The 23,156-nt window shown below is 42.3% G+C and overlaps 1 protein-coding gene across 3 annotated transcripts in view; it reads left to right on the top strand.

Moving 5' to 3' along the window:
• crppa (CDP-L-ribitol pyrophosphorylase A) overlaps positions 1 to 23,156 on the top strand; it is a 58,423-nt gene that overhangs the window by 506 nt on the left and 34,761 nt on the right. For 2 of the 3 annotated variants that reach the window (XM_047361997.1, XM_047361999.1), the window contains exons 2-8: positions 2,571 to 2,862; positions 4,317 to 4,466; positions 8,313 to 8,417; positions 10,259 to 10,304; positions 11,977 to 12,074; positions 19,820 to 19,897; positions 20,016 to 20,108. In XM_047361997.1, coding sequence (XP_047217953.1) covers positions 2,571 to 2,862; positions 4,317 to 4,466; positions 8,313 to 8,417; positions 10,259 to 10,304; positions 11,977 to 12,074; positions 19,820 to 19,897; positions 20,016 to 20,108 — 862 coding nt within the window. The remainder of the gene's footprint in view (positions 1 to 2,570; positions 2,863 to 4,316; positions 4,467 to 8,312; positions 8,418 to 10,258; positions 10,305 to 11,976; positions 12,075 to 19,819; positions 19,898 to 20,015; positions 20,109 to 23,156) is intronic. The other variant, XM_047361998.1, reaches the window with a different exon arrangement.

Genomic DNA, 23,156 nt, shown 5'->3' with positions numbered 1-23,156 from the left:
CCTGGGGCAAAATAAAGTGTTGCCCCCTTTCCCCACCCTGCCGATAGTTTCACCAGAATTCATTATTTTCTCCCAATCATCCAAAAATTATACATAATCCATAAGGAATTACAAGAATTATTTAAAACACATACACAATTCTGTTATGTTTCTGAAGACAATGTCAAAATTAAAATACTTTTTTTTTCTTCCAAACAATTACTAGTGACATGGGGAAAAATGCCTGTGACCAATATAGGTTATTTCATTCTACCTTCCTTGTCTAAAGAGCACAAATAAAAGCTGAAAACTAGTGCACCGAGACATCAGCTGCTGATCAGTGTTAGAAATTTAAAATTCCAATCTTTTTCCAATTTATAAATGCCCCAAATGTGCTACCCGGTTCCGCTAACATCAACTCTCTCTATCTTTAGTGTGTTAGAGGGGAAGAATGTTCCAGCCTAGCTATTTTAAGTATCATTGGGGTGTTTACGATAAAGGTCAACTCTCTAATTATAATTATTATATAGGACGTAACCTCATTCATGATACAACTTATGAATAAATACGTAGGAAGGCTAGAAAAATATTTTTTAATGCTATTATAGTCCTTGAAGAGAAATTGAAAATGACTATAATCAGTATTGGCTGGAAAAAAACTGAAATCAACCACAGAATTGTGATCAGTGGATTGTGTTAAACCATTGAAAATGGCCTTTCAAAAATATGAAATTCTTTAATGAATTGTCACAATGTTTTGGGAATTATAACTTCCATATTTTTTTGTCGAAGTATAAAGCAAACTGTCCTGAGAAACGTTCTCAAATGAGCAATACCAATACTACATATTTACATATGGCAGTGATATTTATTCAAAAGGCTTGAAAATAAAAAAATATGTTTAAAAATAAAGGCATGTGTTGCTGACCAGCTCACATATTCCATGTTTTCAGGACAAAATGATTACAGTTACATCAGAATACAATGAAGATTTACATTTATTTGGCTGAATCCATGAGTTGGATCAAACCTATAGAAACAGAATTGGAGTCAATCATTTTTAAATGCTGCCTAAACATAAAAAAAACCCACAAAATCTTTTTTGGAGGTATATTGTTATATTTTAAAACATATTAACAACATATTAAAATAAATATAAATCTTTTTTTTTTTCCTTATTTGACTTTTTACTCCCAACTTCAAAATTTGCAGATGTTACTTCCTGACCATTAAATATCCCAACATGGCTACACTGTGTTTAAAACTATGAAAAATTCCCACTATTTCTGACTGAACTTTGAAGTTTTTTGCCCTCCGTACATCCTGGCATGGTTAACCTTGGCATTGTTAAGCATGCCAGGATGTACTCAGGGTGTGTGCTTGCATGGAAGGAGTGTGTTTTATTGAAGGATTATCTCTTACAAGAAAGTGAAGTGGTTTGTTTTGTCTATTTTAGGATGCTTTCAAGTGTCCTGTTTAGGATGGCTCTTCTTAATCACATAACTGCTGTGGTGGAAAAACTTGACTAAAGCAGAACAATATAGTGATATAAATGAAACAAAAGCAAATGTTTGTTGTTTAAAGGAAATTCCACTGAAGCAGTTCAATTGAAAGTAATTTAAGAGGCATCCACAGCATGAATTAAACAACCAAGGTGGCTCACATTGGAAAAAAAAACATTAAAAACTGTTCTGGTCCTGTGTGTTGCAACTGCAATTTTTAAATCACAGTTTGTTGTTGGAATATTTGAGTTTTTGTCTTTGGGAGACAGACGGCCATGTTTTCTACAGATTTTGGGCTCCATGATTGGGAGATGAAAAAGAGGATGTTTACATTAAATCTCGATCCCTGGTTGATGATAAAAGTTTTTAAAACGACTGCGGTGAAGAGATGAATCTTATTAGCTTGTCGTTGTTGTTTCCTCGTCAGGACGTGGATTAGAGGAAAAAGCTGATGGAAACTGGCTCAGTGATCACAGGGAGGGTTCCTGAGGAGGAAAGTCAGGGTCGTGGTGAAATGAAGTTTGGACACTTAGATAATAAAACTGGGGGTGCACCGATTAGTGGCCCAATCGATCAGCCCCGATTTCCTTAATTTTGGGTGATCAATGTTCAACGTTGGTAGTGTTCACTGTTTTTCAATAAAATAAGAATGCGACATCGAAGGTGTAGTGTGACCTTATAACACCTGACATTGTCAGTTATGCAAAAAAATCGGCATTGGCCAAAATCGGAATCGGCATGTCAGGCTTTTTAAAGATTGGTGATAGGCCAGAAAATTGCAATCGGTGCACCCCTCAATAAAACATATACATAGGTCTCATAAATTGTATATAAACAGGTGGTTACTATCTATTGATACATGTCACATTACCTGAGGTTTAAATGCATGTTACTGTATTCTGCCTTCAGTGGATGGCCTGCTGTGGAAGATTTTGGTGATTACATTTTTTTAGTGGTGGAACTTGTGTCTCATTGTCACAGTAATTAAAGGTTATTCAGAGCCTGCTGCTGTTTAGCTGAAAAATACATCTATAGGTTTGTTCTGACTTGGCATAGTTGTATCATTTTTTATTCGCTTCGATCTTGCAGGGTGTCATGGATCCAAACCATCATGGTTGTTGTTGCTAAGGAAAACATTGGCTTCATGATGGACATCGTCCAGCAGTTCCAGCACAATAAGGTCCGAGTGGTACCCGGCGGATCAACCCGCCACAGGTCTATCTGCAATGGAGTCATGGCTCTGGGGGAGGAGGGGGTCAGGGAGCAGGAGAAGCCAGCAGCCAGCAGCAGACCAAAGGTGGTCATTATACACGATGCTGTGCGCCCTTTTGTGGACGAGGACTTTCTGCACAAGATAGCAGTGGCTGCCAAAAAGCAAGGAGTGAGTGCAATAAGTTTACTTAGTAAATTCAGATTAAATTAGGAACAAACATAGTTTTTATCTTTAAGAAATCTTTAAGAAATGGAAAAATGGGCATCCATCCATCCATCCATCCATTTTCCTTTAAAATGGTCAAAATACACTTGATTTGAGTCAAGAACAGTATGAATTTTGTCATGCAAAACACTAAGCAACTCTGTAGCTTGTGATTGGGAAACAAACCCAAACATTTCACTTCAATGAAGAGCAAAGGGACCTGCGTTCATCAGAAGCGTGCACTTATTACTATTAGTCAAACGATTGTTCTGTGTTTAAGGCTCAGCAAATGTCATCTTCTGGAAAAACTTACTGGTGAAGTCAGGACTTGTCTTTTTTCCAAGGGACAAGCTGTGCAGCGAATGATTGTAATCCCCCTTCAAATAAAGAAATAACCATGGAAGCCACTCTGTCCTCATGCTTGGAGAGAGGAGTGTAAGCTAAATTAAATCTTGACTGGGGCTCAGACTTGATCTTCTCCTGAGCCTTGAGCTGAAAACCAGAGAAGGTCAATTACAGAACAAAGTGTAAACAAATCCGCCATGATTAGCCATCCCAGATTCAAATATTATACTCGGTAGGAGAGCAGATCACAAAAAGCCTGGGGTATTTATGCGACCTGAGCTTTTGTCTTGTACCTGGTTCTGTTAACCTAAACAAACCAATCCCAAAAACACACCACAAGCAGGGTTTTCAAGGGAGACAAAAATGATTGAGGCTCATTTTAACTACATTAATGCATCATTTCATGTGTTTATGACGATGGCAGCTTCATCACTCTCGATCAGTGTTAGACAGAAAACATTTAGATATTTGGACTCAGATGATTTAGAGTTAAAGCTCGATCCTGTTGAATGGAGGTCATGCAGGTTATTAAAAGAGCATTCACAGAGACCAGCATTTATAGCTTGTCTGACCTCTCACAGCAGAAGAACCAGGACGGTTTATGTCAGCAGTACCTTACCTCATGTGCCCTTCTTCGGGGAAAGCAGCAGGTTCATTTAACTCCTGCACCAAACATCCTCATCGACTGCCTTCTCCTGCAATGCTGTATTTGAGATGAAAATACTTTATCAGAAATGTGGATAAGGTTTTTAATATTAGCAGGCCATGCAACAAGTAATACAGATGTGATTGCTGAGAATTGTTCCCTGTAAAACAATATGCCACCATCAGTTTTTTAATCAATTTAGCTTTTTTCTTATAAATTGTTATTTACCCAGATAAATATGTGAGTAATGTCAGCGAACCAAATGTACACAGTACAGCTTTTTTGTGCGCTGTAGGTTGGGGGAAAACTTGCATGAGTCTTATGTTGCCCCTTACAAATATGTTGTGGAACATTATTTCTCTCTAAATGCATTCTTGACCTAATGTTTTATAATAAATCCCAGATCCTCCTGACTTTTTCCACACAGGCAGCTGGGTCTATCCGACCGCTTGTTTCCACAGTGATCGCCACAACATCAGAGGGATACCTGGATCATTCTTTAGAGCGAGCCAAGTACAGGGCCAGCGAAATGCCTCAGGGATTCAGATACGATGTCATCTATCAGGCCTACCAGAGGGTAAGGGCTGCTGTTGAAGTTACCAGCACCACACAAGTTTTACAGGAAGGATTTTAAGTAATCAGGGGTTTGGTTCTCTCTGGTGTTTTACCTGCACTAAAAATTGCGTAGTGACTGTCTCTCTGATTTCCACGCATCGCTACAGATCTTTCATTCACAATCCAGTGTGCTGAAAGCTGCATGCTTTCAGTGTAAGGCGAATTTTACCAGGGAATAAAACCTTCACATGGTCGCCAGGACCTCGACGACATTTCAAACATTGCTGGATTGCAGCAAATCTGAAAACCCCAATTTAAGTGTGAACGTTAGCGAGACTGTACTGTTCTTAGTGCTCAGCACAGTGGTTTTTCATTGCTGCTTTGGTGACCATCCCCACCAACAGTTTCCATATAAATATTTGAGGTTTCTGCACCTCCACCTTCAGTTTTAGTCGTACTGTAGTGGAGGATTGCCATTAGGACTTCCATCAGCTTATTGACTGCAGTTGGCAATGCTCTTCAGGTGGTTTTCTGTGCTAAATGCCACAAGGTGCCAATCTTACGATTTTGTGCAATACTTTCATGATGTATTGGTTCTGAAGCATGACATTCTTTATGAGTCATTATAAACCCCATTATAAACCCCATGAGCCACTTCTCATGGCCTTTCCTCCTCCACCCTCTCGCCCTGCTCCATCCTTGTTACTATATACAATACCAAGGCCTTTCTTTGATAGTGTGAAAAGTAGATTTAACACTTGCACTGCTGGCCAAGTAAATAAGTTCTTGTAGTCTCCCAGAAACTTGCCCATATAAATAATTTGGAGGTGTCTACTTCTCTACAGCTGCTTCAGAGAGGAGTCCAGTGCACACCAATGGGCCTGAGTTTAGCAAATGTTTTTTGGAGAGCATAGACTGATCCTTTCAGATGCCTGGTAAGGTCATTTTTGTTGCATCCAGATCAGTGGCAGGAGGTTGTGAGCATAGCAGCTGCGGTTACAGAAACCTGAGAATAAATTAGAGCGTTGCCAGCCAGGTGTGGGTGTGGGTAGGTTAGCATGGGGCCAGACGGCCAGTCCTTCAAATTCTTTGATGACCAATCCATGCACTTGGGTGCAGGTCACACGTCATTTGTGAGCTACCACTGCTGCTATAGGCTCTTTCTCAACGCAGTACCCAGGGCCGCCACCACCACCATAATACCGATCCTCCATGATCTCATCACAGAGGCTTTGTGCACACTCAAAGTGGTAGGGGAGCTCTCATGCTCCATCATACATAACGGGGGGGAGCACAGTGCGCTCTTGATGCACCTCAGAAGGCCTCTCCAAGACCTTGCGGATATCATTCGCGTTCTGGCTCAGTTTGAATGTCGCAGTGCGGTGTTAGTCCGGTATAAAGGGGGCCAAAAGAGCTTGTGGTGTGATTGGTGTCACTGACCAATTCGTCTCCGCTGCATCTTGGAAAGAATGACATGTTGAAAATTCTGCACACCTGTAGGTTTGTCTACGGGACAAAAATGGGACATAAACAGAATAACAATTGAACATAAATCCCTTTTTGACAGATAATAAACCCTTAAATTGCCCTTCACTTTCAGGTTGGCTCAGATGAACCCTCTGAGCAGCTGAGTGCATTTTAATATATGTACCTGCATAGAGGAAATAATTTAGATTGATGTGATCCATTACTGTGCAGGGCTTTTTGTCCTTAAACGTGGCAAACGAACTGAAACTCAAGACACAGAAGTCGTCCTTATTTATTTTTCAGACACTTGGAGTTTGCTATTTCAGCCTTGATTTCTTCTTTGAAAGAGGCAACAAAATTTTAGCTCAGAGCTGAAGTATGCCGTTAATTGGAGCTCATTTTGTCTGAAGTTATTTTTACTCCTGGCACGTACAGATCTGCAGATTGCTTTGAAAGCTGCATTGGCTTCAACTTTTCAAAGAAAATGAGCTCACTCTTGTGCTGCAGTGTCACAGATAGTCACGTTGCAGAGAGACACACTGGTTGGGTCGGCTCAGACTGTGTACCCCTCTCCTCCTTTTCGACCTTAAAAAGATTTGAACGTCTAAGGTGTCTGTCAGGTTAAGACTGTAGGACATACTCATGAAAAATCTCTGGGAGCATCAGAGTTGTAGCTTGACATCCATTCAGAGATGAAGAACTAAGGGGTAAAAAGACAAAAAGGGAGACACTTTATCCACTCTTCAGGGAGGGCTTTTGTGTTTAGAGAAAATGCTAAAGGTTAAATTACCTCACCACACAGAGGCCATGTTTTTTTCTCTCGCTATAGTTACATGGACACTAAAGCAAAACGTCTTTTCTGTTTAATTTCTCAAATATTATTCAATTTATACTAAACAAATTACCAACCCACCCACTCCTTATGAGAAAACTGTAAAAAGCAAACAATGCATAACTCATACATACATACAGTTGCTTGCAAAAGTATTAATACCCATTAAATGTTTTCATATTATTTCACTTTAAAACTTCAAGCCTTGGTGTATTTTAGTGTTTTTTTCTGGGATAGACCAAAACAATGTGTCCCTTTTGGGGTATGTTTCTACCAGATTTACACATCTAGAAGCTGAATAGTCATTTTCTAGTCTTGCCACAGATTCTCAGTTGGATTCAAGGCTTTTTTATTGATTTATTTTTATTTACTGTGTAGTTAACCTGTAGGTTCACTGGCACATGTCTAGTGTAAGATTAGCAGTTTAACTCTTTGGTTACACGACTCTTTAATCAAGCCTAACATCTCCCAGAGAGACCAGACATTAAGACTTAGTGTATCTCTGAAGATTATTCCATGATCAAGGGTGCAAACGAAGAGTTCTGGGAAGTTTATGAAAAATCTGGGAGATCTACAGAGAAGCTAATTTGAAAGGTGCAAACTATCAGAGCTGCACATTTCAGGAAAACATGGAATTTCTGATTATTGTGACTTTTTCTTTCTTGTCCTTCATCACAATGTCTCTACCACTTTTATTAGCTTTAGGATCACAGTCACTACAAACATGTCATTATGTGTGGGAATCAAGGGCAGTGAAAGACCATCCAACAGACGAGATGTCATATTGGCATGCTGGATTTGCATGCGTTGAGCTTGGAGTATAATATTGTACTAAATATTGCAGTCCTTTGTTATTGCAATGTTGCTGTAAAACTATGTACATGAAAATACTTAAATGCTGCTGTCCCTTTTATGTTGTTAATAAATGTCAAGAGCAGTGATACAAACACTGGTGGACTAATGCTGCTTCATATGTCCTGGATCCTGTTTAGTTAAAACTTATGTAATTTTTATGTCCCATCAGTGGTTTCTTAAAACCTTTCAATATTAGAAACCTAAACATGTATTAAAGCATCCAAATAGGCATGTCCTTTTATAAATAACCTCTGTAGCTCTGAATTTGTCAGAGCAGGAGTTGAAAATGCTGGTAATTAAACCTGCGCCTTGATTAATACAGTCTTAGACACATTCGATGTTAAATCTGGAAGATAAGAGCACTGTTATATGGCCAAGAACATTTAATCAGCCAAAGAAAATAGAGCTCTCTGAAGGGTAGTGAAAAATGAGGTGACAGCAGCGTCATGTTCTGAGCATTTTCTTTCTAAGCTCTGCCATTGATCACTTTGCAGACCAATAAATCAAAGGCCTTCATGGGAAAGATGCTCTGCTAAAATTCAGAATGATACAGAGGTTTTGAACCATTACCCCCATAAACCGGTACTTTTAAAGAAGTAATACCAGTACCTTTTTGTTAGTTATTGTTGATGAAGAATTTCTCTGAGTGTCCTGAACTACACAGTTGTCTACAACCAGCCACAGCTGCCTCGCTCTTTTGTGCCCCTTCTGCAGTGCACCGAGTCAGACTTGGAGTTTGGTACCGAGTGTCTCCATCTGGCTCTGCAGTACAGCGGCATCAATGCCAAACTCATTGATGGTCCGCCAACCCTGTGGAAGGTAAGCAGAAGAAGGGTTTGCTTTGGGTTGGTATTGGTGCAGTAAGTGAGATTTTGGCCTGTTTAATGGACAGAAAAGAGTTTATGAATTTAAAAAAAAATTAACTTTTTTTTAAAACTAATTTTACTAATGATTGCTTACCTTTAAGACTTATGATTATTCTATTTATAATTCAACACATGAACTTGTAATGACGTCCCATTTGCCCACCCTTTGCAGCTACAACACCTTCAGCTCTTCTGGGAAGGCTGTCTATAAGGTTTTGAAGTGTGTTTTTTTGGAGCATTTGATCATTCATCAGAGCATTTATTAGGTCAGACACTGATGTTGGGCGAGATGCCTGGTTTACATTCTCTACTCTCTTACTTCCCAAAAGGGTTTCCATCAGGTTGAGGTGAGGACTCCGTGCAAACAGGTCATGTTCCTTATCAACAATGCTCTGTACATTGGTGCACAGTCATGTTGGAACGTAATGAGTCAGCATATTAGTATGCAGGATTATTTTTAAACTATGTAAAGTACTTTTTTTTTGTATTTGTGTTAACAATGTCAACACAAACTTTAAGTATATCTGTCATCTTTCAGGGCACACAAACTAATTTTGTTTTAATTTGAGTTTATAGAGGCAGAAAAGATATAGTATTCCAAAAACTCAGCTACATCTTTGCAGATGATTTTGTTTGTTAAACAGAAGATATATCCTCCATTTTCATTATCAGGCAGCAAAAACTTTATTCCGGAAAAGCAGGTACAACTTAACATAAACTAAAGACGGGAAGGCGAGTCCTCCCAAAGAGAATACCTACCGTACACATAAATGTGCTTGTAACATCTAGATCCTTACTTTTGCAACTTCCTTCTTCTTCATAGCACTTAAAACGTTCTAAAACTCTCAGTCAGCAGCAGCTGTTCGCTCCCAAACAGAAACTTGACCGCTGGAGTGAGCTGGTGGCCGTGTCAACAGCAGAATAAAGCGTTCAACAGCCATTAAGGCTGTATTCTAACTAGAAACTCTTTGAGTTTCCGAAGGCTTTTAAAGGTCTTACAAGATCAAGTGGAAAACCAGCTTCACAATTGTCTTAGTTTTCCAGAACCAATAAAAGGTCGTAATTTGTATTTGGACTCAAAACAATACCACCTGGGGTGCTGCAGGTTTTTAGAATAGAATAGAATAGTCTTTATTGTCATTATACTGGGGGGTATTTAAACATGAGGTGAAGTACATAAACACCCGTTCTGTCTGGAGTAATGGGCCAAAGTTCCAGCAAACTATAGTGAGAAGGTATGTGGAAGGAAATCTACAATGTTTGATCCAAGTCATGCAGTTTAAAAGGCAACTTTTGCAAATACTAGAGAAATATATGTAACCTGACCTTTCTTATAATTCTGGCATTTGGGAAATAGAAATTATTTTGGTAAGACTAAGTTAGGTTTGGTCTAATTTTATGCCAGACAGCAAATACATAGTGATGTGTCTGTTTATACAGTTCATGTAAAGATCTGGTTTCAACTGTATATTTAAACAAATCATATATCATATAAAAATCTTTCCTTTTATACACACCTGAACCTCACTTGACTTGTTTTCACTGAATCCTAATCTGTGTGTGGGATCATTCATGACAGTGACAGGGAATTTTAATGATTTATGAGTCTTTAATTTATCACCTTTATCAGTTTAGATTTAGGCTTCTGTTGCTTAGAGGCAACATTGCATCCTGGTGAGTGTTCTTGGACAAATATCTCCAACTCTCAGTAAATAAACTAAAAATATGTCTGCATGGATCTGCAGAAATGAATCACTTGTTTCTACTTCATCTGAAGTGGTCTTTGCCCCCTAGGTAACCTATAAACGGGATTTAGCTGCTGCAGAGTCCATCATCAAAGGTGAGTTTCCTTCCACATAACTTTTCATTTTACGCAGCCTGTTATATGTGTTGTAAAGAGATCTTTTTTTTCCTGTTTTTGAACTGTTTCCAGAGCTCTTCTCAGACAGATTAAATGCTCTAAAATGAGCCGAGCTGGAATGCTTTGTCTGTTTTTGTGTGGTCTATAGTTAGAAGTCAATAGGTGACAATAAACTAAAATGACCTGTCACCATTCTCTGACGGGGGAAATTCTATTTAAGTTTTGTTTGGCCTGAGATGAAGAGGGCGGGTGTAAGCAGATGGTAAATACTGGGGAGAGCAAGTTAGGACAAGGGAGACCTTAACAATCAGAGCAGAGGAAATAAACACAGCTCCATATTTCACCCTGCCAGCACCTGGACCAACAAGTACCTGTTTGATGGTGACATAAGGTGCACGGCAATAATTCCCAGAGCCTCCCAAGTGAATGAATTCATTGTGTGTGTTTTTTTTTTGTAAGAAAAGATGTGGAAGGAAGTTCTCACGTCTGTCAGTTTTACTTAAAGCTTAGTGCTTCGGTTGGTATGCGTTTGCAGTGCTCAGGTAGACATACCCGATGAGTTCTTTTATCAAGCCAGACATCTGCATAGGAGGTCTAAATTTTTATGTTAGCAGCAATCTGCGATGAGTAGATTGTCCTCGATATCTGTTGTGTTTTTGTCTGAAGACATTTAATTGTATTTTTGGTATGTCTTAAAGCTTGACTGTGTGCCAGCTCTGGTGAATTATTGTTAAATCTGCCAGATCACTCAGTGTAATGCACTCAGTCTCTAACTTGGATAGTTTGAGTTGCAGCTCGGAGACATATTAGCGATTATCCTAGCTGCTACTCGGCTCTAACTAGTTAATTTTAGGCCTAAAAAGATTAGGAAGTGTGGTTCTTTTTGGGAATTATTTCAAAAGACTTCTGTTTTCATTTTATTTTATCTGTTGTTATTTCATTGCAATGCAAATAATATGCCACAAAACAAAATATTCTGTAATAATGTTTCTTTGGGAGCGATTGACAGATTAATAAAACATTTATTAATTAATAAAACAAACGAATAAAAAACAAAATAGATAAAACACAGAATATCAAAGTTGTGGCAGTGAATCATTAGCATGCAGGATGGAGGTAAAACTTTTACTAAATCAACTTTTGATTTAGTTCGGGTTTTTGCAGTCTGTTTATGTCCTCATGCTTTAGTTTTATTAAGTTCACCTCCCTGCCTGCTTGTCACACCTGTCCTTAGTTCCTTGATTACCTGCCTTTGTTCTCACTGTGCTTATTAGTTGGTTTGTTTCATTGTCCTTTGCTGGTTCCTCGTCTCACAACTCGCTCACACTCGCTACCCTCGTCATGCCATGTTCCTGCAGTGTTTAGTATGTGTAAGTTTTGAACCTCGACTTATTATCTCATACCTGCAGTGCTTCGTTTTGCTTTGAAAACCTTTTTGGAATAAAACTTGAAGACTTACAAACATGCTGCTGCCAAACTCTTATCTGCACTTTGGTCTGATCCAAACCCAGACTGTGACAACTTTAAGTAAGCAGAGGACAGGGTGGTAGATATCAGAAAGGCTGTCAGAAGCAATTACAGAGCCCTACATGACTGTTCTACTCTAGAAAAGACTAACTGCATCTAACAGCTTTGGTCGGTTTGTTTTCAGAGACTCTATCGCAGACAGCTTGCCTGATAACAGGGGGGTTGGAAGCTGGTGTGACTCTTGCCAATGTTCTCCAAAAGGCCTTTGGAGCTCTGGATGTGGTGAGTGCTGCTAACGAACGCCAATTTGCCCTTATTACAGTTACTATGTTTCATGTTTTATTCACTGATTTGCTTTGAAATCCCTGCATTTCACAACAGTCACTTTTATTGATCACGCATGATAAAATAAGTTGTATTATTTTATTAGAACACGGAGGATACTATAATGTGCCGTCGTTTCTCCCTAAAGTCTTAAATCTGCTGCTATTCTAAGAGCTTTCACTACGGCTGTTAACTAAATTTGTAAAAAGTACAGGTGCTTTTTATTTTACACACAACCATTTTTTCCCTTTAACTCATCTCATATACAGGTGCAATAAAATTAGAATATCATGAAAAAAATTATTTATTTCAGTAATCCCATTCAATAAGTGAAACTTGTATATTATATTCATTCATTACACACAGACTGATATATTTCAAAAGTAATTTTTTTTAATTTTGATTATATTATATTGAATTATAACTGACACTAATGAAAACCCCAAATTCAGTTTCTCAAAAAATTAGAATATTGTGATAAGGTTCAATATTGAAGACACCTGCTGCCATACTCTAATCAGCTACTTAACCCAAAACACCTGCAAAGGCCTTTAAATTGTCTCTCAGTCTAGTTCTGTTGGCTACACAATCATGGGGAAGACTACTGACTTGACAGTTGTCCAAAAGATGACCACTGACACAAACGGTCATAGCTAAAGAGGCTGGCTGTTCACAGAGCTGTGTCCAAGCACATTAACAGAGACGAAGGGAAGGAAAAGATGTGGTAGAAAAAAGTTTACAAGCAATAGGTATAACCGCACCCTGGAAAAGATTGTGAAACAAAACCCATTAAAAAATGTGGGGGAGATTTGCAAAGAGTGGACTGCAGCTGGAGTCAGTGCTTCAAGAACCACCACGCACAGACATGTGCAAGACATGGGTCACATTCCTTGTGTCAAGCTACTCTTGAACAAGAGATGGCATCAAAAGCGTCTTGCTTGGGCTAAAGACAAAAAGGACTGGGCTGCTGCTGAGTGGTCCAAAGTTATGTTCTCTCCGTCCGTCTGTCCATCCATCCATCCATCCATCCATTCATTGTCTTCTGCTTATCCGGGGTCGGGTCGCGTTAGGCAGCATCCTAAGCAGAGAGACCCAGACTTCCCTCTTCCCCAGCCACTTGGGCCAGCTCATCCGGGGGAATCCCAAGGCGTTCCCAGGCCAGCCGAGAAACATAGTCCCTCCAGCATGTCCTGGGTCTTTCTCTGGGCCTTCTCCTGGTGGGACGTCCTTGGAACACTTCACCAGGGAGACGTCCATGAGGCATCCTAACCAGATGCCCGAGCCACCTCAACTGGCAGAAGCAGCAGCTCTACTCTGAGTCCCTCCCGGATGACGCAGCTTCTCAACCTATCTCTAAGGGAGAGCCCAGACACCCTGTGGAGGAAACTCATTTCGACCGCTTGTATCCGTGATCTCTTTCTTTCGGTCACAACCCAAAGCTCACGACCAGAGATGATGGTAGGAACGTAGATCGACCGGTAAATCCAGAGCTTTGCTTTTTAACTCAACTCTCTCTTCAACACGACAGACTGGTACAGCACCCACATCACTGCTGACGCACCACCAATTTCTCTATCTATCTCCCACTCCATTTTTCCCTCATTCATGAACAAGACCCCAAGATACTTGAACTCCTCCACTTGAGGCAGGACCTCCCCACCGATCCGGAGAAGGCACGCTACCCTTTTCTGGCTCAAGATTATGGTCTCGGACTTGGAGGCACTGATTCTCATCCTGGCCGCGTCACACTCGACTGCAAACTGCTCCAGCGAGAGCTGTAGATCACAACCCGATGAAGCCAATAGAGACACATTATCCGCAAAAAGCAGAGACTCAATCCTAAAGCCACCAAAACAGATCCCCTCAACACCTTGGCTGTGCCTAGAATATCTGTCCATAAAAGTTATGAGCAGAATCAGTGGCAAAGGGCAACCTTGGCGGAGTCCAACTCTCACCAGAAACGAGTCCGACTTACTGCCTGCAATGCGGACCAAGCTCTTACACCGGTCATACAGGGACCTAACAGCCCGTATCAAAGGGCCAGGTAACCCTATACTCCCGGAGTACCCCCCACAGGATTCCCCAAAGGACACGGTCGAACTCCTTCTCCAAGTCCACAAAGCACATGTAGACTGGTTGGGCGAACTCCCATGTACCCTCCAGGACCCTGCTGCGGGTGTAGAGCTGGTCCAGTGTTCCACGGCCAAGACGAAAACCACACTGCTCTTCCTGAATCCAAGGTTCGACTATCCGACGGACCCTGTTCTCCAGAACCCCTGAATAGACCTTACCAAAGAGGATTAAGAGTGTGACTCCCCCATAGTTGGAACACACTCTACAGTCCCCCTTTTTAAATAGGGGGACAACCACCCTGGTCTGCCAATCCAGTGGAACTTTCCCCAATGTCTACACGATGCTGCAGAGTTGCGTTAGCAAACACAACCCTACAACATCCAGAGCCTTAAGGAACTGTGGGCGAATCTCATCTGACCCTGGGGCCTTGCCACCGAGGAGCTTTTTAATCACCTCAGTGACCTCAGCACCAGAGATTGGAGAGCCCGCCCCAAGGTCCGCAGGCTCTTCAGTGGAAGATGTGCCGGTGGGATTGAGGAGACCTTCGAAGTTCTCTGCCCACCGACCCACAATGTCCCGAGTTGAGGTCAACAGCCTCTCTCGGCCTTACCGAACTCCTTCCACGCTCGAGTTTTTGCCTCAGAAACAATTCAACAATAACATCTCAAGATCCATCCTGTGACTGACAGGAGGCCAGAGGAGGAAAGCCAACAGTGGAGTTAAATGCTCCTGCATCTTCATTCTGTTTAAAAGTCATGTGGCAGCATTCTGCACCGGCTGCAGTTGATAGAGGGATGACTGACCAATCCCCTGATACAAATCATTACCATAGTCTATACTTGTGACAAATGCATGAATAACTTTTGTTAAAGGTTTTAGGAGAGAAATATGAATTTACCTTGTTTAGAAGTTTATTTGCTTCATAAATGCAAATAAGCTTTAAAAAATTACATCAAGGACTGTAATATTATGGGGGCCAAAGAATAGTGTGACATCTGATTTTACAGATTGTGATGCTTTGTTTTGTAGCAAATGTCCAAATTTTGAGCCGAAATTAGGAAATAAAAAAATGGGGAAACAGATATTCCTCTTTCATTTCTTATAATATCATTAGAAAAACAGAAAACTGAGAGGTTCTTCGTGCTATCTTAACTGTTCACTGGTAAAATGGTGATTCTTGGAACAAAAATCACAAATATGTTTTATTATCTGCATCATTCTCTTTCCTAGTGTGAGGAACACTGAAAGCATCAATCTAAAATATGGGACTTAATTTTCTAAACCTCTTATCCTTTTTCAATCGTGGGTATTTCTTAAGTTTCTTGTAATCCATGTTGATCTTACTGTAATTTGGGATTATTAATTATATATCTGTTTTCTTCATCTTCAGTCACAGTGTCTGGTTGGCTGTCACCAGTTTGTCAGGATGTAGAAATTTTGAGTCTAGACCTTAACTCCACTGAGAATCTTTGGAATGTGCTGGAGAAGAATTGACACAGCAGTCAATAATCGTCAGCTCAGGATCTTGGTGGGAACACAACTAAAGAAAATAAATGCGTAGTTACATAAGCATTTTGAAGCAATGCCACATTGAATTTGTGTTTAAATCAGAGCAAGAGGTGGCCCAACAAATTATTTGTGTTTTGGACTCTTTGGCCCATAGTTGATTTTTAGGTGTTCAAGAGTGGAACAACATCCTCTAGTGAAGGTTTTATAGTGAAAGGCCAAGTCTGGAATGAGTGATGTTTGAGGAACAAGTTCAACTAGCAGTGTCCCCTGCAAATATTGGTAACCTGTAAAAGATGTGTAAAATTAAACTTTTAATTTAGGTACATTTATTTAGTGAGGAAGAAAATCTCACCTTTGTGTTTTTTCCATGCTACTGTAAGTACCACAAATAGTGGAACCCCTGCTGCTAATATTTTGTACAACCCCTTTTAGCCAATAGGACAGCACATTCTTCCTCAATAACATCCCCAATGGTTGGAGTTACTGTACTTGGTCATTCCTCTCCTGGGCCCTCTCTTATAATATGTTTTGTTCAGCTCACCCTATAGGTTTTCTATTGGAATCAGGTCTGGGGACTGAGACGGGCTTGAAAGGTGGTTGATTTGGCATCTAGGGAACTATTCTGGGTTGATTTGGATATGTTTTCAATCATTATCAGCTGAAAGACCTAATGACAGCCTCTTTTTAGGTTTAAGAGAAATATACGTCAAGATATTTCAGAGTTCAGATTGCCATGTGCTCTAGAAATCTTCAAAGCACCATTTGAAGACCCACAGCTTCTCATGTCGTCTCCAATAAAACACATTTGTTCTGACATGTCTCCTAAATAATCTGTTGCCATGCCCAAGGCTTCTAACTATTATTATGTAGACTTGTTAAACCCCAAAATGCCACTGTTGGGCTAGTGGCTATTTTCTTGTACCGTAGTTATTTCTTACCTTATGAGGATCAACACATATAGGCCTTGCTTGAAAGGCATGTTCTTTTGTGTGGTATATTGTGGCCAAAGTGGCTGAAGAAGGGCAGCAGACTGATGTTCTCCAGTGTAGCAGGTGGTTTATTTACAAAAGACAACCACAAATACGTACAAAAATGACTTAAACTTGAAAGTGACAAAATAAACATAACTATACTCAAACCAACCAAAATTAACATCACGTGCACACAGCTACACTGACCTGGTCCTCTCTCCTTAACTTCTTTCCTGATCTGCTTAAATACCCTCATGCCCTTTCAAACACAATTAACTCAAATGGAATCTTCCATCTTACAGGTATATTCCAACATGAGAAATAATCTCAAATCACTTAAGCTACTTCTATCTAGCAACAACCCTGTGTTTACGGTTTAACAATTATATCCTAACTCTAACACATCAAAACTAACAAACAAAACCCTAAAATGAACTTAATACTTTAACAGTTTCTTCTCCCCTCTTCACCTGGTACCTCCTATGACATCACTTCCCTGAAACCTCCAAATACAGGAAGTTAGGCCGCACCTCCTCCTTTAGTTCCTTGAACACAGGTAAGTGGTAAAATCACTAGCCGGAACTAGGCAAATGGCGTTCATTCCATTTTGCCACATTTTGTCTTTGCAATTTTGAAGAGTGGCTAAAACAAATGGCCCTGTGTGTTACATTTTATTTATACTCTAGGTAAGCAGGAATTCATATGGCCAGCTGGTGTTTGCACTGGGAAGTGTTTGCACTGGGAACTAACAGTTGACCTGTTAAAGCAAGGAAAGGTCTTGGAGCATTTTACTTTATGATGGGATGTAGAAAGTAAAGAAACAACATTTTTGTTAGTTTTCCAAAAAATCTCAGGGCATATCTGTTTGATCATACAACAGTCCTTAGGTTTCTTGTCAGTCACTCAGTCATTTCCATAGTGGGTCACAGGGGGAGCTGGTGCCTATCTCCAGCAGTCTATGGGCGAGAGGCAGGGTACACCCTGGACAGGTCACCAGTCCATTGCAGGGCAACACACAAACAACCATGCACACACTCATTCATACATCTAAGGGTGTATGAATGAGTTACCAATTAACCTAACAGGCATGTCTTTGGACTGTGGGAGGAAGCCAGAGTACCCGGTGAGAACCCACGCATGCACAGGGAGAACATGCAAACTCCATGCAGAAAGACCCCAGGCCGGGAATTGAACCCAGGACCTTCTTGCTGCAAGGCAACAGTGCTACCAACTGCACCACCGTTTTTTTATTGAGTAAACTTCATAAGTCAATTATTATCTTTGCACTGAATAAATATGTGTAACCACTGGGCAGAATAATTTAAAAACTTTGTGAAATGTTACAAAACACAACATTTGTTTCACTGCAAAATCTTTTTGCCATTACTGTACATACAGGGGTTGGACAATGAAACTGAAACACCTGGTTTTAAACCACAATAATTTATTAGTATGGTGTAGGGCCTCCTTTTGCGGCCAATACAGCGTCAATTCGTCTTGGGAATGACATATGCAAGTCCTGCACAGTGGTCAGAGGGATTTTAAGCCATTCTTCTTGCAGGATAGTGGCCAGGTCACTACGTGATACTGGTGGAGGAAAACGTTTCCTGACTCGCTCCTCCAAAACACCCCAATGTGGCTCAATAATATTTAGATCTGGTGACTGTGCAGGCCATGGGAGATGTTCAACTTCACTTTCATGTTCATCAAACCAATCTTTCACCAGTCTTGCTGTGTGTATTAGTGCATTGTCATCCTGATACACGGCACCGCCTTCAGGATACAATGTTTGAACCATTGGATGCACATGGTCCTCAAGAATGGTTTGGTACTCCTTGGCAGTGATGCGCCCATCTAGCACAAGTATTGGGCCAAGGGAATGCCCTGATATGGCAGCCCAAACCATCACTGATCCACCCCCATGCTTCACTCTGGGCATGCAACAGTCTGGGTGGTACGCTTCTTTGGGGCTTCTCCACACCGTAACTCTCCCGGATGTGGGGAACAGTAAAGGTGGACTCATCAGAGAACAATACATGTTTCACATTGTCCACAGCCCAAGATTTGTGCTCCTTGTACCATTGAAACCGGCATTTGGCATTGGCATGAGTGACCCAATGGTTTGGCTATAGCAGCCCGGCTGTGTATATTGACCCTGTGGAGCTCCCGACGGACAGTTCTGGTGGAAACAGGAGAGTTGAGGTGCACATTTAATTCTGCTGTGATTTGGGCAGCCCTGGTTTTATGTTTTTTGGATACAATCCGGGTTAGCACCCGAACATCCCTTTCAGACAGCTTCCTCTTGCGTCCACAGTTAATCCTGTTGGATGTGGTTCGTCCTTCTTGGTGGTATGCTGACATTACCCTGGATACCATGGCTCTTGATACATCACAAAGACTTGCTATCTTGATCACAGATGCACCAGCAAGATGTGCACCAACAATTTGACCTCTTTTGAACTCTGGTATGTCACCCATAATGTTGTGTGCATTTCAATATTTTGAGCAAAACTGTGCTCTTACTGGTGCAATATGCAATCAATGAAGACTGGCTACCAGGCTGGTCCAATTTAGCCATGAAACCTCCCACAATAAAATGACAGGTGTTTCAGTTTCATTGTCCAACCCCTGTATTTCCTAAAGGCCAATATATGCTATGGAAGAACAGAAGTTTTTCTCTCTTCCAGGGCTGCAAAAACAAAATTACATCAATCTGTTCTTGCAGCTTGTTTTTAAGGCACCATCTGGCTAGAACATTGTTCTTGTGAGATGTCTGAAAACTGTTAAATACAAATGCTGCAGAGGGACCTATGAGACCTTCCAAGAGTTCTGTACTAGGGTTCTTGTGAAGTATGAAATGTCCTGCCAGAGAGAACTGTGTTCTTGTTCTTGGCCCCTTGAATAAAAGAACACTTACAGGCCCTATGGAGCATTATGGTTTTTAACCTCTTTGATCACATAATAATAAATGTTAGGAAAGCAAGAGGTTGTACTAGAAAACAACCAAAATAGAGCAAGACACCAGAAGGTTCCTGACCTTCAAATATTGGAGTGAGTTTTTTCACTTAACCTGGAATGCACCAGGACCATGACACCAAAGTCAAAAGGCATTCATTATTTGAAAGTTTGAAATATCTCTGGGCATTGCAGGAGCTGAAAGTCACACCAGATCTGATGGGCGACAACGCCATGTATCTGTTAAAAGACTGGAACTTCTTCCAGGTTTCTGTGAGTTCCCATTTTAGAAGCTTTACAATATAGAAGTGATTAGTGAAAACATGTCCAAGAAACAAATACGTCTAGCAGAGAATTATCTTATTTAATGATTGCTTTCCTTGATCTCCAGGTCGACCCTTCTTCCCTTTCAGAAGTGGAGGCCTTACTTGTGGCTTTAGAGGCAGGAAATCGAGTTCTTCTCAACCCAGCAGTCATTATTTGGGTGAGTTAACAGCAGGGACTCTACATCCATGTTGGCAGACAGTCAGCTGCTTTAAAGTATTTTTATATGTTTTAAAAGCGAGTGAGCAATCTTTGCGATTTAAATTAGACATATTTTCCTTATACTACCCTGAACCTTTATCCCCCAGAACCTAATTACCCAGAACTTTTAGTCTGTTATTGTGTGTTTATGTAAGTTATGTTTGCTGTTGCTCAAAGAGAAGCTTTTTGTTGCCAGCTATAGGCCTGAGGTTCAAAAGGTTTGCGTGTACAAAACAACATGCAAACCTGTTTGCTTCTGCAAAGCTGATCTACAAAGAAGTGCTAATCAGATTGCATGTGTAAAATCTAACGGGGACACAAAAATGTCTGCTGTCACTTTGACCAGAAGGAGGAATAGATAGAATTAGAGATGACAGAGAGAGTCTTCTGTAGATGGTTTGCATTGCCAAAATAAAAATAATAAAATTACATAAGAATAGTGAATTCGGCGGCGGATGAAGGTGGAGACCTCAGCGGCCCGATCCCCGGATGCTTAGGCTGGCTCTAGGGACGTGGAATGTCACCTCGCTGGGGGGGGGGGAGGAGCCTGAGCTTGTGCGGGAGGTCGATAGATATCGACTAGAAATAGTTGGGCTCACCTCCACGCACAGCGTGGTCTCTGGAACCCATCTCCTTGAGAGGGGCTGGACTCTCTTCTACTCTGGAGTGGCCCACGGGGAGAGGCAGCGGGCTGGTGTGGGTTTGCTTGTTGCCCCCCAGCTCAGCCATCTCGTGTTGGGGTTTACCCCAGTGGATGAGAGGGTCGCATCCCTTCGCCTTCGGGTCGGGGATAGGTCTCTGACTGTCGTTTCTGCCTACGGGCCGAGCAGTAGTGCGGAGTACCTGGACTTCTTGGTGTCTCTGTCGGGGGCGCTGGATAGTGCCCCTCCCGGGGACTCCATTATTCTGCTGGGGGACTTTAACGCCCACGTGGGAATGGGCTCCCCGATCTGAATCCGAGTGGTGCTTTGTTATTGGACTTCTGTACTAGTTACGGGATGTCCATAATGAACACCATGTTCAAGCGTAAGGGTGTCCATCAGTGCACTTGGCACCAGGACACCCTAGGCAGGAGGTCAATGATCGACTTTGTTGTCGTATCATCAGACCTTCGGCCGCATGTTTTGAACACTCGGGTGAAAAGAGGGGCTGAGCTGTCCACTGATCACCACCTGGTGGTGAGTTGGATCCGCTGGAGGCGGACAAAGCCGGACAGAGTTGGCAGGCCCAAGGGCATAGTGAGGGTCTGCTGGGAACGTCTGGCAGAGCCCTTGGCCAGGGATGTATTCAACTCCCACCTCCGGGAGAGCTTTGACCAGATTCTAGGGGATGTTGGAGACATAGTCTGAGTGGACCATGTTCTCCGCATCACCCAGGATGAAGTCACAGAGGTGGTTAAAAAGCGCCTCTGTGGCAGGGCTTCGGGGGTGGATGAGATCCGCCCTGAGTACCTCAAGTCTCTGGATGTTGTGGGGCTGTCATGGTTGACACGCCTCTTCAACATTGCGTGGCGGTCGGGGACAGTGCCTCTGGACTGGCAGACTTTGGTGGTGGTCTCCCTTCATAAGAAGGGTGACCGGAGGGTGTGTTCCCACTACAGGGGGATCAGACTCCTCAGCCTCCCTGGTAAGGCCTACGCCAGGGTATTGGAGAGGAGAGTCCGGTCGATAGTCGAACCTCGGCTTCAGGAGGACCAGTATGGTTTTGGTCCCGGCTGTGGAACACTGGACCAGCTCTATACCCTCTACTGGGTACTTAAGGGTTCATGGGAGTTTGTCCAACCGGTCCACATGTGTTTTGTGGACCTGGAGAAGGCATTCGACTGTGTCCCTCATGATGCCCTGTGGGGGGTGCTCCAAGAGTATGGAATCGGGGGCCCTTTATTAGGGGCCATCCGGTCCCTGTACAAGCGGAGCAGGAGGTTGGTCCGCATTGCCGGCACTGAGTCGGGCCGGCTCCCGGTGCATGTTGGACTCTGGCAGGGCTGCCCTTTGTCACCTGTCCTGTTCATAACTTTTATGGACAGGATTTCTAGACACAGCCAAGGGCCGGAGGGGGTCTGGTTTGGGGACCAGTGGATTTTGTCTCTTTTTTTTGCAGGTGACGTAGTCCAGCTGGCCCCCTCTAGCCAAGACCTACAGCATGTGCTGGGGCGGTTCGCAGCCGAGTGTGAAGCGCCTGGGATGAAGATCAGCTCCTCTAAGTCAGAGACCATGGTACTCGACCGGAAAAGGGTGGCTTGTCCTCTTTAGGTCTTGTTCACGAGTGAGGGAAGAATGGAGTTGGAGATTGACAGAAGGATCGGTGCGGCTGCCGCAGTAATGGGGGCACTGTGCCGGTCCGTTGTGGTGAAGAGAGAGCTGAGCCGAAAAGCGACGCTCTCGATTTACCGGTCTGTCTACGTTCCTACCCTCACCTATGGTCATGAACTTTGGGTCATGACCGAAAGAACGAGATCCCGGATACAAGCTGCTGAAATGAGCTTCCTCCGTAGGGTTGCCAGGCACACCCTTAGATATAGGGTGAGGAGCTCAGCCATCCGGGAGAGCCTCGGAGTAGAGCCGCTGCTCCTCCACATCGAGAGGAGCCAGTTGAGGTGGCTCAGGCATCTATTCTGGATGCCATCTGGACGCGTTCCTCAGGAGTTGTTCCAGGCATGTCCCACCGGGAGGAGGCCCAGGGGACGGCCCAGGACACGCTGGAGGGACTATGTCTCTCGGCTGACCTGGGAACGCCTTGGGCTTCCCCCGGAGGAGCTGGAGGAGGTGTCTGGGGATAGGGATGTCTGGGTGTCTCTGCTGAGTCTGCTGCACCCACGACCCAGTCCCGGATAAGCAGAAGACGATGAGTAGGAGTACGAGTAGAGAATTCTATGTAGGATGATCTACGATCTGATTCGGAGCCAATCACAAACAGATGCTATATCTCCTATGATAAAACTCCTTGCGACACTTTTTTTCTTGCGCACCAGCTCTGTGAATAAGATCATCTGCTGCTGAAGCACAAA

The sequence above is a fragment of the Girardinichthys multiradiatus genome, chromosome 3 (genome assembly GCF_021462225.1).
Source record: "Girardinichthys multiradiatus isolate DD_20200921_A chromosome 3, DD_fGirMul_XY1, whole genome shotgun sequence".
In the NCBI taxonomy this organism is placed as follows: Eukaryota; Metazoa; Chordata; class Actinopteri; order Cyprinodontiformes; family Goodeidae; genus Girardinichthys; species Girardinichthys multiradiatus.
This window is presented reverse-complemented; position numbering and strand designations above follow the sequence as displayed.